The 13994-nt window shown below is 37.4% G+C and overlaps 1 protein-coding gene across 13 annotated transcripts in view; it reads left to right on the forward strand.

The window, feature by feature from the left end:
• cin (Molybdenum cofactor synthesis protein cinnamon) overlaps positions 1-13644 on the forward strand; it is a 114871-nt gene extending 101227 nt beyond the window's left edge. For 6 of the 13 annotated variants that reach the window (XR_015534689.1, XR_015534688.1, XR_015534680.1 and 3 more), the window contains 3 exons: positions 384-3698; positions 3806-3882; positions 5057-5250. Coding sequence is in view for 2 of the 13 variants with exons in the window: in XM_022060457.2 (XP_021916149.1) it covers positions 5250-5295; positions 5465-5601; positions 6053-6240; positions 7094-7343; positions 7878-8153; positions 8387-8571; positions 9359-9475; positions 10179-10337; positions 10783-10944; positions 11988-12156; positions 12405-12501; positions 12701-12834 (1920 nt within the window). In the remaining 11 variants the exon portion in view is untranslated. Of the gene's footprint in view, positions 1-383; positions 3883-3906; positions 4627-4716; positions 5296-5464; positions 5602-6052; positions 6241-7093; positions 7344-7877; positions 8154-8386; positions 8572-9358; positions 9476-10178; positions 10338-10782; positions 10945-11987; positions 12157-12404; positions 12502-12700 lie in introns of those variants that run through there. The other 7 variants (XM_022060457.2, XM_022060458.2, XR_015534684.1 and 4 more) reach the window with 7 other exon arrangements.
• The last annotated feature ends 350 nt before the right edge of the window (positions 13645-13994 follow it).

Genomic DNA, 13994 nt, shown 5'->3' on the forward strand with positions numbered 1-13994 from the left:
TAATGTGGGGTTTCGTGATTTATTCTCTTCGTAAAATAATATTTTGGTTAAAAACATCAAGGAGAATGGGGTGGGCGGAGTATGTAGATCTCATGGGAGCGTTGAGAAATGCATAATTTTAGTCATGTAACCTGAAGGTTAAACCCCACTTGAGAAATCTGGGCACGTATATTAAGACTTACCTTAAATCCGGTGTAAAGGTAGGGACTGAAATCATTTAGCTGTGCCTGAGGTTTCGTGGTGGGCTGTTGGGAAGAAAAAACACGGAAATGGATCTTCATATTGTATAAAATCCGGGGAATTTATTGACCATATGAGCAACAGTTCGCTTTCCAAGGAGTAAATTTTAGTTGTTCTGAAATACAGACGTCTGTGTCACACAGGTTCGCATTCGTGGGCAGACGCTGTGTAACTGAGGAGGAGTGTCGTAATTCCACCGTGCCGCCTCCGTATCTCCAAAAAGTTCCTCGTGATGGCCTCCCAAGCAAGGCGTGGATCCCCTTCAACGGCACTTGCAGCCTAATCTGTCCTCAGGGTTATCAGACGTACATCGACGATATTGGCAAGCAAGGCTGCGAAGCGTGCGTGGGACATTGTCGTAAAGTTTGTGGCAGTGGGGAACAGATTCATATTGTCAGCATCTACGATATTCAGAGTCTCGACGGTTGTACGTACATTAACGGTTCTTTGGAGATTCACGTAATGGGAAGCAAAGTACTTGAGGAGTTACAGAATAACTTTGATGCAATCGAGGAAATTAGCGGCTACTTGAAGATCTACCACTCATACCCACTAGTGACACTTAATTTCTTTAAAAGGCTCAGAGTTATTCATGGATTGAAACTTGAAAGTGATCAGTTTGCGCTAGTCATAGTGGGGAATGACAACCTTCAAGAGTTATGGAATTGGAATTCTCGTCCTCGAAATTTTTCTGTAGAGAAGGGCACACTCTCTTTGCACTCGAACCCTAAATTATGCATCTCAGAAATAGATAAACTCAGAGACATTGCGGGTCTTCACAACAACACCGGAGATGAAATTTCATACGTCTCCAATGGCAACAAAGTAACTTGCATCGTAATTAAAATGAACGCATCTTCGTTAGTTATCAATTCCACGTCCGTGACGATTTACTGGGATCCCTTCGACGTACCTAAAGAGCGTGGCACATTGCTGGGTTACACAATACACTACGTGGAGACGTCCGACAACAACGTCGCTCTTGAATCCGACAGTGACGCATGCGGAGTTGATAACTGGAGAGTAGCTTACGTTTTTCTTAACACCGTTCAATCAACAGCTGATGTCATAATGTCTCATAACATCACCCACCTCAAACCATTCACTCAGTATGCATACTACGTAGAAACTTACGTGACACCATCAGCTACAGAAGAAGGTAGAAGCTCTATTCAGTACTTCAGGACTGATCCTGACCGACCTTCCATTCCTAGATATATAAGAGCCTACTCTAATTCAAGTTCAGAAATAATTCTACGTTGGCAGCCTCCTCTATTTCCGAACGGAGAAATATCACATTATATTATTGTGTGCTGGCGTCATCTTGATGATGCACAATTGTTAGATCAAAGAGATTATTGCCAGGTACCTCTAGAATATCACAAAGAAGTTGAAGAAGATCGGTCATTTCTCGAAGAATTTGAACGAAAGGAGCATTGCTGCAAGCCATTATCTCGTGAAACTTGTGTATCCAACAACGACTCGAAGTTTAATTTCATCTACACTCAGGAATCGGTCAATGAAGAACAAGATTCCTGTGACGAACAGACTTCGATGTATGGTATTTTATACAGTCCTCGACTGTATGGAAATGGGGGAGGGATTTATGATTCTGTTGACCTTGCGGATGGTCATTTCATACAAAGATCAGAAGGGAGCGCCACGACAACAATCCTGAAAGGTCTTCATCATTTCTCCAAATATACTGTAAAAGTTGTAGCATGTAGGAAGGACCGTTATGGAGGTACTGATCTTTTGTGGAATGATGGACACTGTAGTCCAGCCAGCCTGATTACAACTCGAACCCGTAAGTTGGAAACTGCAGATAACATAGATTCGAGTTTCGTCAAAGTCGCCGTTGAATCAGGGACTGTGAGAGTGTTTTGGTTGGAGCCATCTGATCCGAATGGGGTCGTGGTAACTTATCACGTAGAGTACAGAAGGACAGACATTGTAAATATCAAACCAGTTGTCGTGTGTGTGACGAAGCAGCAGTTTGAGAAAGCAAAAAACTGGTTTGTTTTGAGCAACATGGCTCCGGGAAAATATGCTCTGCGTATTAAAGCCACATCTCTAGCAGGTGAAAGTAAATACACCAATTTTGCGAAGTTTGTAGTGAAACGAGAGATTGTGGTCCCGTCCCGCCGTTCCGAAATGTTTGTTCTGATGTCAATTATTATCACTTCATTGATTCTCCTCTTCTGCCTTTCCTATCTCCTGTGGAAAAGATTGAAGGCAAATAATTTTACAATTGTTACGTCCGCAAATCCGGAATACGTGAGTCTCGCAAGGTACGAGCCGGATGAATGGGAAATTGTAAGAGATAAAGTTGAGTTGGTGCGGGAACTTAATAAGGGTTCCTTCGGTATTGTTTATGAGGGAATTCTTTGGCCAGCAAACATTCGTTGTGCTGTTAAAACCGTGGATGAGAAAGCTACCGTTCGGGAGCGAATTGAATTCCTCACCGAGGCATCAGCGATGAAATCTTTCGCTGGTGGGCACCACGTAGTACGGCTGCTAGGAGTTGTTTCTAGAGGTCAACCTCCTCTTGTCGTAATGGAACTGATGGCTCTTGGAGATCTGAAGACATTTCTAAGAGAAGTCAGGAACATGACGCCTTCTCCAATTAATCTTTCTCATGTATTGTTAATGGCCGCACAAATTGCCGACGGAATGGCATACCTGGAAGCTAGCAAATTTGTACACAGAGATTTAGCAGCAAGGAACTGTATGTTGACAGAGAATGGTACAGTCAAAATCGGGGATTTTGGAATGGCACGAGATATTTATGAGACAGATTATTATCGAAAAGGAAACAAGGGTTTATTACCAGTCAGATGGATGGCCCCAGAAAGTCTAGCAGATGGAATATTTACAAATCAGTCTGATGTATGGAGTTATGGAGTTGTATTATGGGAAATATCAACTTTAGCCGAACAGCCATACCAAGGGCTTGCCAACGAACAAGTTCTGCAATTTGTCTTAAGAGGCGAGCTGTTGGATAAACCTGACTGTTGTCCAGATATTTTGTACAGTCTTATGCTAGCATGTTGGCAGAAGCGACCTGTAAATAGACCCAGTTTCTTGAGGCTTGTTAGTATAATAGATGCTGTCACTGAGGTGGGAGATGAGTTCAGACAAACATCATTTTACCACAGCCAAACAGGTCAGGAGCTGAGAGAAGCTCATGGTGAAACAAGAGCAAGGTCCTCTTCGTCTGAGGAAGATTCATTCGAAGATATGATTTGTTTGCAGTCATGTGGAGCATGTGAAAGACTAGACTTTCCTTTATTAAACAGTGAATTTAATTCTGATGTTCCTGAAGGAAGTACATCTTCAGGTCTGAATTTTAACATGGAAATATTATCTCATAATAGTCATTCCAGTACTGATGAACCTCATTATTTAAATATGTCCACACAAAGTACGCGGCCTGCTGCAGATGATTACGTTGTAGGGTAAGGAATTTATTCTGTATGACTTTAACATTTGTCACATACCAACGACATAAAATAATTGTATTACTATTTCCGGTGTGGAGCAGTTCATTCTTATTTCTTTCCAGTGATTTTGGCAGCTAATATATTGTGATTATTCCTGGGTGCCTCTTGACAATCAACAGTTCTGGATTTTCCATAAAAGGTAAACAATATGAAATATTTAAGAATGCAGCATTCAGAATTACTTAAAACAATGGCAAGTAGAAGGTATTGCACGACAGCCAGTTCAGAATGCTGGAAACCCTTTCTTTGGTAAGGAGACAAGTGCCATAAATAACACCAATAGTTCATTTCAGAATTGTATAATATTAATTCAGATTAATATTTACCAATAAACTTTTATTGCCATTATTTTTAGTATTGTATGTGTTAGAAAATCAATAAAAACTTGGTACTGCCTCCTTGCCATCAACTAAATATCTATGCTCATCTGAAGAATAGCAGTTCTGAGGTAGCTTGATGAACCCACAGAAATTATAATTTATAAAATAAAATAGTTTCCATTGTAATCTTTTGTGCATTCTTATTTTTCTAATTGGTAAAATTATATCGGGAGCCACATGTTCCGCCCACACTTAGTTTATAATTTGTTTAAACAATACTGAGAACGAGTTGGATATTCTGAACAGAAATAAGACACTTTTAAACCAGTTGACCCTAAAAGGCCTCATAACTTGAACTACTGACAGTGACGTTAAATAAGCTATAAATACATAAACAAACAAGTAACTTTTCAACTCATTCCTTATAGAAACATTCTACAGTCCTTTCCACTTGCGACAAAAGACGTTAGGCCTACTTCAGCAAAACATATCAATGTTAAAACAGCTTAAGCTTAATGGTGTAAAGAACTATCGTCCATTTTATTATATCGACTAACCAAACAGTTAAGTAAATGGTTCCTCCGTGTCATTGTATTGTAATTGGTTGTTATGTAAACTGGTTATAAATATATAACTGTTTTTGTTGTAAACAGAAAGACAAAAAGCTTCTGTACGGTCAGCCGGCATCAGCATATATTTTGGAAACAGCATGTTTCTTCAGGACTCGGAAGATTCGTATATCCTTATTTAAACTGTATCATCTCCTTTCAGTTTTGATTACTTCCATTCCGAAATAAGAGCTTTTTTGTCAGCTTGGTGTCTTAATTCTGTTTTTTTCTGGGCAAAATAGAATTGTGATAATTTGTAAATATACTACGAAAATGTTTATACGCTTATTTTCCTTTCTGGTTGCTTAGTCATTTTGTTTACTGTCATCTAAAATATACTCCTGTGTCGAACAAGTTTTTTATGCCTGTTTCTGTTCTTATCCAGATGTTTCTAGAACGAGTAGTAGATATGGAACTTGAAACTTGCATTATGGCGGCGCTGGGTATATTATTATGTTTGTGAGTAGCTTTTTATCAGCTTTCACGACGTACAGAAGCTGTAGACGTTTACTTAACGCTAACATTAGCAAGAGGCGAAAGTGTTCTTATTGTAAGAGATATTCCACCATCCTGAGAAGATGACATCAAACGAAAGCACCAAAATCACGTTCGGAATATTAACAGGTGAGATGACCAAAAGTTGTCTTTATAGACATAATCAGCAACCAGCCACTGATTTCTATTGGCGTATGTATTACTGCATGGATGGCAGCATATAGGCTCTTTGGACACTTAAAATCTCAGTATACTTACACAAAATTGGTAATTGTCAATTATGTTCCCAATTTTGCAGTTAGTGACAGTTGCTCCCAAGGAAAAGCAGAAGATAAGAGTGGTCCAAATCTTGCAGCTCTAATTACAAAAGGAATAATTCACAATGGAGAAGTTGTTCTCCAGGAATGTGTACCAGATGAAAAGGATCACATTAAGGTGATTAACAATTAAGTTTAATTTAATTTAATGCTAAGCAGGTATTCTTTCACCTGGAGTAACTGGTGTCTTCCACAATGTTTACTTTTAAGTCTGTCTTTAGAGTTTTTGAGTAGAGATGTAATCAGAAGCAAGTTAAAAGGTTATGTAATGAAAGAGGATAGTTATTGATATGTCCCATTTGACCAAGGGTTGTTGATTTCATTGGAGGGTGCTTGTGAATGTGTACATTGTAGAAAAGATCTGGGGAGAGTGTTGAAAAGGCAGGGCAGAGGTCGCAGGTACAGCGTAACCTCTGTATAGCATATGTCACCCCAGTCAAGAAGGCAGTTTCTGAAGTTTGCGAGTGGCACGCATTGGTCAGGCAGGATTCATTGACTGAATCTTCTTACTTGTAGTTCTGATGTTCAAGTGTTCAGTGCCATAAACTTAATTGGTTTTTCAATTTCAGAGGGTCCTGGAGAAATGGACTGATAATGAAAACGTTGATGTCATTCTTACCACAGGAGGAACTGGCTTCAGTTTTCGTGATGTAACTCCTGAAGCTACTAGAGAAGTCATACACAGAGAAACATCTGGAATGACAATTGCAATGTTTAAAAAGAGTCTTGACATAACGCCATTAGCAATGTTGTCAAGGTAAGAAGAGTTTGCAAGTAAGAATGTCTTAATTTGTTTAGATTTACATGCAACAGTTTTAACATTGTTTTAACTATTTGTAGGAAATATTAGCAAGTTTAAAATGGGTTTTTAGTATTTTCTTCTGTATTGCAGGCCATTATTTTATAATTAGTGTTTGTGGACATTGTCTATCTTTGATTAAGGTTAACATTTTCTAGTGAACCCAATTGTATAGGTAATCCCCATTTTTTCACCTGAGAATGGAAACAGATCCAGTTTCAGAAATGGTGGTACTGACTGTAATATATCATCATCAAAACTCTTTAAGAGTTTATAAGTTCATTACTTTTATAAACATTAAGGTAAAGTAAATCTGTTCCACTATATGCCATATATGCACTTGGGGGGGAGAGGAGGTATAGCTCCTACTCATTCTTAACCTTGGCATTAAATGGGAGTGAGTGGTCAGCATCACACACTAGCTGTGCTTTACCCCTGGGAAAGGATCCCAGTACCCACTAAATAGGAGGCTGGGTGGGCCCCAGACATGATCTAGATATAGAGGCTAGAGGAGGAATCCTCTGCCCCCATCGGGGATCAAACCCCAGTCCAGTCTGTAGTCAGTCACTTTATTTACTGAGCTACTCTGGTTCTCTTTTACAGTGTTACATTTTGAAATAAAACAAAGCAAAGAAATCTGTATTTAATGCTATTTAATCTGCCTGAAAATTACAAATCTAATTCATATTCCACTTAACATATTATCATGTGTTTTGATAGTCGTGTGTTGTATCAGTTAGTAATATGAAATGATTATTTGTAACTTAAGACAATGCAACGTCTTATCATTATTTTTCATTCTTTTTATCAGGGCAATCTCAGGTATTCGTTACAACACCTTGATTATCAATTTGCCTGGCAGCACTAAAGGCTCTCAGGAGTGTCTCGAGAGTGTGGCTGTTTCTTTACCTCACGCTGCTGCTCTTTTGAGTGACAGAATTGTTCAAGTAAAGTCTACCCACCAGTTGTTACAGTCCAATATGGGAAACTGTCCTGGTCATAAAAGACAGCATACTCATCATGATGAACATCATCATCATCATCATCATGAGAATACTAAGGTAAGATAGACTAATTATTATTAATGAGGGACTGAAATGTTAACCAGTTTTTGTTATGAAAAAACAGGCAATTGACCCAGGTATGTGGTACTCTGAGATCCACAGACTTACTTATTCTGTTTGAAATAGTGAAGAAATTAAAAAGTTGTTCTGTGCACTAATTCATGAAAACGGTGATGAAACTAACTAATGAGATATTTTACTCTTATCAACTTATACAGCATTTTATTATTCAAATTTTTCTGCTTTGAACAAAACTATGAAATTATCTTATAATTAAAGATATTTATGTTATGAAAAATTAGACTTTTGACATATTTGCTGAGTGATTATTTCTCTGGTTAAAATTATCTGAAACACAAAATCTGTTGCATGGATTTATTTTGTGTTTCTTGACTATGGCTCATACTGTACATATGGATTCAGGTCCAGGTTTCTATAATTTGCTGGTTACATTTAAACTGAAAATATATTTTTTGAACAGCTACTGTTCCAAGTCATTATACACAGTTCTTATAATGCCGTGATTTGCAGGTGGATCCAACTCGAGTAGCTCGAAGGGCAAGGGAATCTCCTTATCCTCTTATAGATGTTGCCACTGCTCAGAAGATTGTCTTGGAGCATGCCGAAATACTGGGTACAGAAATGTTGACCTACGTCGAGGCTCTGGACCGAGTACTGGCCGAAGACGTGTTTGCTAAAGATCCTCTTCCTCCATTCCCTGCATCCATTAAGGATGGATATGCTGTACTGGCAAGTGATGGAGCTGGAAAGCGACAAGTTTTGGGCACCTCTGTCGCAGGAGTGAAGGTATTAAGGTTGCCCCCATCGCAGTGAAGTGACTAGCTCTCCTGCTTTGTATTTGGGAGTTTCTGGGTTCAAATCTCATGGCACGTTTGATGTAGTTTTAATTGTAGGAGGTTGATTTAAATAAGCCTGGAAATAAAAGGTGTCTTATTGTCAGAAGTTATGCCATAATAGTGTGCCTTTATCTTTTACTTCGTTACATCGAACAGTTTTATTTTTCTCTGTTGTTATGTCAGCCTGAGGATCAAGTTGGATTGCAACCAGGAGAGTGCCTGAGGATCAACACAGGAGCACCTGTACCTGCTGGCGCGGATTGTGTCGTGCAGGTAGAGGATACGAAATTGATCCAGGAAGCAGACGATGGCAAGACTGAAGTGGAGATAGAGATTCTCCTTCCTCCAAAAGTGGGCCAAGACATTAGGTACATGTATATTGTTGAATATATGAGTGTAATTGAAGTGGAAACACTTGCTTTACGTTACCAATAACAGAATTATTTCTTAATGTAGTCGACTTCTTTGTCATTACACGTTTTGCAGCGTTATACCAGTGTCATCCTGAGTTTTTTGGTTGGTCATGCAACCATTTTTGCACCTCTTGTCAATATTAAAGTAACATCTGAGAGCATGGCACAGTAAAACAGTTGTTTTAATATGAATGTTCATGGTAACAGTCTCTGAACTCGATGTGATTGATTCAGTGTTCATCAGAGGTGCCTGGAAATGTCCCTGTTGCTCCTTCATTCAGAACCTTCTTCGATGCATACCCCACTTTTCTACTTACCATTATCAATATCGATATTTAAATTAATTTCTGTCAGTTCTTTTCTTTGATAATACTAATAATGCACCTGTAGTTATCTCTTTTGCCACTTGGTTTATTGTAATGTAATCAGTTACTCCTTTACCCTGAACTCTGAACTTCACTAGACTCACAGTATAGATTATTCTAATCTAATGGATGATGCTTGTATAAATAAAGGAACTTGCAAATCTTCAAATGAGAAAATGTAGGATGAATTATGTTAAAAATGGAATAAATGATGTTGTAATTTAGATCTTGAGAGTGATGAAGAAATTCATATAAATAGTGTATTATTGGTTAGAACTTCTTAGTTAATAGATTCATAAAGCATTACATTTATTATATTTTTATAATAAGTAATGAATACACAGTTTTCAAATCAAGTTTTTCTTCTCTCTAAATAGACCTATTGGCAGTGACATGTCCCAAGGACAGCTCGTGTTACCTCGGGGATGCGTTGTTAGTTCATCAGATTTGGGCCTGTTGGCCACGGCAGGGGTCACATCTGTTCTTGTGTACAAGTAAGAAAATTATCAACAATATACAAATATATATTAGTCTGATCAGATTATAGTTGGGATGATGAAGTGGAAGTGGAACAAAGACTGCATAATCAGTACAATTAAGTATTGGTGATGCTAGCCATAACAAGTTTGGAAATGTACGCATTGTTTAACAAATCTGTCATGTTTGCTGGAATTTGACTTTAGTAAATAGTGCCAGTGATATCAGAATTGTCTAGGGTCAGTGATCTGTGATTGGGGCAAGGTGTACAAATCCTTTCTGGCCGGACAATGGAGTCATCATGATGGATTACCCACATTGGTAGGAATTTCCTACCCAGTCACTTCCATTCATACAAATGCATGCACATCTTCATGTAAATTGCCCTTTATTGATATGTGATTTTAACCAAACTTGGACTGTTGACAAATTATAGTAAAACCTCCCCTGTATAACATTTTATGAAAATCCATTCAAGCATTCATGACTTCTTACATCCGAAGATACAGATAGCAAAATTAATAGGCTAATAGGAATTTTTCAACTTTTAGTTGTGAACTCATCTAAAAATGTCAGTAGAGAATTAGAACAATCCTTGAGTACGATGATTCACATATGAGATGCACATGATAATGTAATATAAATATATCGTAATGAAGCTAATTTACAAGGAATCCATTTTGTGTTATACTATACTAACTTCCAGTGTTTGTTTTTTAGATTCCCAGTTGTGTCCATACTTTCAACTGGAAACGAGATCCAAGAGCCTGGCAGACCATTAGAAACTGGTTGTATTCGTGACAGCAATAAAATAACTCTTCTGTCACTAGTGAAGGAACATGGTTTTTCAGCATTGGATTTAGGAATAGCTAGAGATGAGTAAGTAAGAGTTTTGGGGTTTGCTTATATTACCTCGGATAATGAGCCATCTACTGTATTTGTGCATCATTTTGTCACAGGTTGAGAAATTTTATGACAAGGTTAAAGTGAGATAAGAAGATTGCTATCTTCTGGGTTGTTGCGCCATGTAGTCTGGTGGATTTCCACCAACGTTTCAGAGGTCGCACTGCATCCGTCATCAGGGCGATGAATGTGAAATCTGCAATGTGAAATCTATCAGATTACACGGCACAACAACCCAGAAGACAGCAATCTTAAGACTCAGCGCTGCGAAAACCTCAAATCCTGTAAAGTGAGATAGTTGTCTTTTAGTTCTCTGTTTATTTTCCATATAAGGGATGAACAACTGATTTTGCTATCCAAATGCACAGGACAATCATGGTATTGTCTAAACAATTCTTGATTATGATGTTTTATTTATTAGTCCACAGTCTGTTCTAATGAAGCTGAAAGAAGCATTAGCTTGCAGCGACATGGTTGTGACTACTGGTGGTGTTTCTATGGGAGAGAAGGATTTACTGAAAGAAGTTCTTGTGGCAGATCTTGGTGCTGTTATCCACTTTGGACGTGTTAAAATGAAGCCAGGGTACGTTTCTTGCTGATCATTTCCCTCTATATTCACCAAGTCATTACAATATAATGGAGGAGATGACACTACCATACGTTAGAAGCATAGTTTTCAAAGTTTTGAATTTGGTTTGTTGTTTATGTGCTGACAGTCCCATATAACCAGTGCAGCTGGGTTGATTTTAAACCCGTTAACTATTGACCCTTATCCTGCTAATAAAATTGCATCTTTGTGCACAGCTCTGATTTTCTTTTCTAAAATGTGAGCAGTGTTTCTCTGTTTTTATTCATGAACCAATATCAATACATCACTCAACATGGCAGTTTTTCTCAAAGAATAGTTCAAAAATATTGAATTGAACTTCACTAATCTTAGACATAGATTTGTTCCCACTAATACTGTATTGTTGACCATGTCTTCTGGGTCATGGGTGGTTGGTTAACATTTCAGAGGAACTGCTGAGTGAAGATCAGGGTGATACATTTCTCCAAAATGTTGGTAACGACCCGGAAGACCATGATTGGGAACCTCAAATTTCATAATACTGTTTTGACCAATTATTCCAAAGAAATAAATTAATATCTTTAGGATCTGTTTTATTTTTGTCAAGATGTGTAACACAGTTCATCTTGTATCATTGTCCTGAGTATGTGTTATTCACATAAGAGCGTCAGCTCCTATATTATATTTCATGTGAAATCAGTCATGTAAGGTGGGTGTAGAGACTCGTTTTATAGTTGGATTAGTTCGGGGAGGACTATGCAGACCACAGAATACAATGGTTTGCGATAGAAACACTGTGCAACTTCATGCTATCATCCTGCCATCTACCTGTTGTTTGCTTGATTCTATATATGTAGACAGTACTATGTTATTTGTAAACAAAATGCACCTTTTTGGGCTACCCTGAAGTGTGCATTTGCTGATTCTTCTTCTTATTGCATTAAATCCTGACTTCAACATTGATATTTTGATTTGCTGAGAGTAAGCTGAAGAGATTTTAAATTGGTTTAGCAGTGTAATTACAATTGTCTTATATTAAGTACAGTTTCTTTTTCTAGCAAACCAACAACATTTGCAACTTGCATATTTGAAGGAAAGAAGAAGCTTGTGTTAGGTCTACCTGGAAATCCAGTATCAGCAACTGTAACTAGTCATTTATATTTGCTACCAGCAATGAGGAAAATGTCTGGTTATGCTTCACCATTTGGAACAGTGATTAAGGCAACTGTAAGTATATTTAAACGTTTCAACAAGAAACTAATGGCTTTCAGTTACAAGCAAAAATGTCAGATGGTAATTGGTGTCTAGTCTCTTGTATTCCATGAAATTATGTGTGTCTCCCATCCTTTTATTGCTGCCAGCATCACTTTTGAGGTGAACTAAAATTGCCTTTAAACTTTTTTCTTTTTCTTGCACTAAAGATTGTAAATATTAACTCTTTCTGTTCAGAGAAGTTACTGTTTTATTCTTTGTAGACTGATGAAGATATAGTCCTGGACCCAAGACCAGAATACCACAGAGCAGTGTTGACTTGGCTGCCTGACAGTCCAGTTCCCAAAGCAGTGAGCACAGGTATGTTTGTGACGGACACATATATGTCCATCTACTTGTTCTGTTGTCGTATCTGGATGATTTAGTTACGTGTAAATGTATTTTTGTTCAGTAACTTGTCTTCTGTATAATGTGTTTCGTAGTGACTTAGTGGATTGAAATATATTAGTGTTAAAATGGTCAATGATACAGAATTAAAATGCTTTTTATCTGCTTTCAGGAAATCAGATAAGTAGTCGACTGTTGAGCCTTTTATCTGCCAATTGTCTTATGATACTTCCTGGTCGAACTGAAAAGTTACAAGTATTGCCTGCAAGGACACAAGTGGATGCTTTGATTATAGCACGTTTGTGATGGACGTAAAGGAAAACAATAAAAGGCTGATGGATACATGTATAATAAAAGTACACAGAGAAAAACATTGAGTGATCTCCAGAATGTCACAAAATGAAGCATACAAAAAATGATAAGAAGGTAAGGAAAAGTAAATATAAAATTTGAGAGGTAATAGGATTAAAGGAAACAAAAGTAAAAGGCTGATAAATTCATGAAAACTGTGTAGAAGATGGAGCATTCTGTGGAATGCTAGAAAAAGTGTACTTACAAGGATGAATACTTGAGTGTTATGTAAAATTTGTAGGTTTGTGTATGGCAGTATGTTGAGAGGTCACTACATGACCATTCATCAGAAAAAGAATAATGGAATTGTATTGTACTTAATATTATAATATGTAATTATATTTGTTTAATATTTAATATATTATTTTATAGTGTACTGTATTCTGTTTAATATTTATTTGTAAATAAATTGTTGTATGTGTGTGTATCAATATACATACCTTCCTGGACAGACATCTGATAGCCATAGAGAAATGAACAGAGGATTTAAATTGGCTTGTCAACTTCCAAAGATGAAAAATTAATGTTCCAGGCACTCTACAGTTACAAAATTTGCCATGTTTGCAACAGCATTCATAGAATGAAAAACAAGATTTTAAGAGTATCCAGTGTACACTTACAGGTGCATTTGGGAGGACTTATAAATGTCACATGTAATCAAAACTAAAGTGACACGAAAGAACTTTTACATTTGAATTGTTCCGTGTAAATAAAAAAACTTGACTGAATAGTTATGTTATAGTAAATAAATACTGAAAATTCATATACAGCTCTTTTCTGTTGATAAGTAATCAGAATGGCAAGGGCTTCAGTGTTCGTTATTACATACAAAAGAGAGAAATGCATATTTTTAATATACTATTTGCAGGTAGTTGTTACCTGTCTTTTCAGGCCAAAGGGTGAAACCCTTGTGACCTGACTGCAACTGCTTATTCAGTTTATTTTGTTGGTAAGCTCCATATCTGGAGTTTGCCTTGATTCATGACAATATGTAAAGGGCCAAACTTTGTACATAAAAAAAATACGTAGATTGCCATCTCGGGCATTCCACTCACAAGCAACAAAGAAATTCTCATGTAAAATTATTTTTACCATAGACAGAATCGGTGGTTGAA

Source organism: Zootermopsis nevadensis, unplaced genomic scaffold, assembly GCF_977971745.1.
Source record: "Zootermopsis nevadensis isolate Lab colony 2312 unplaced genomic scaffold, Znev_1.0 Znev_ptg000011l, whole genome shotgun sequence".
NCBI lineage: Eukaryota > Metazoa > Arthropoda > Insecta > Blattodea > Termopsidae > Zootermopsis > Zootermopsis nevadensis.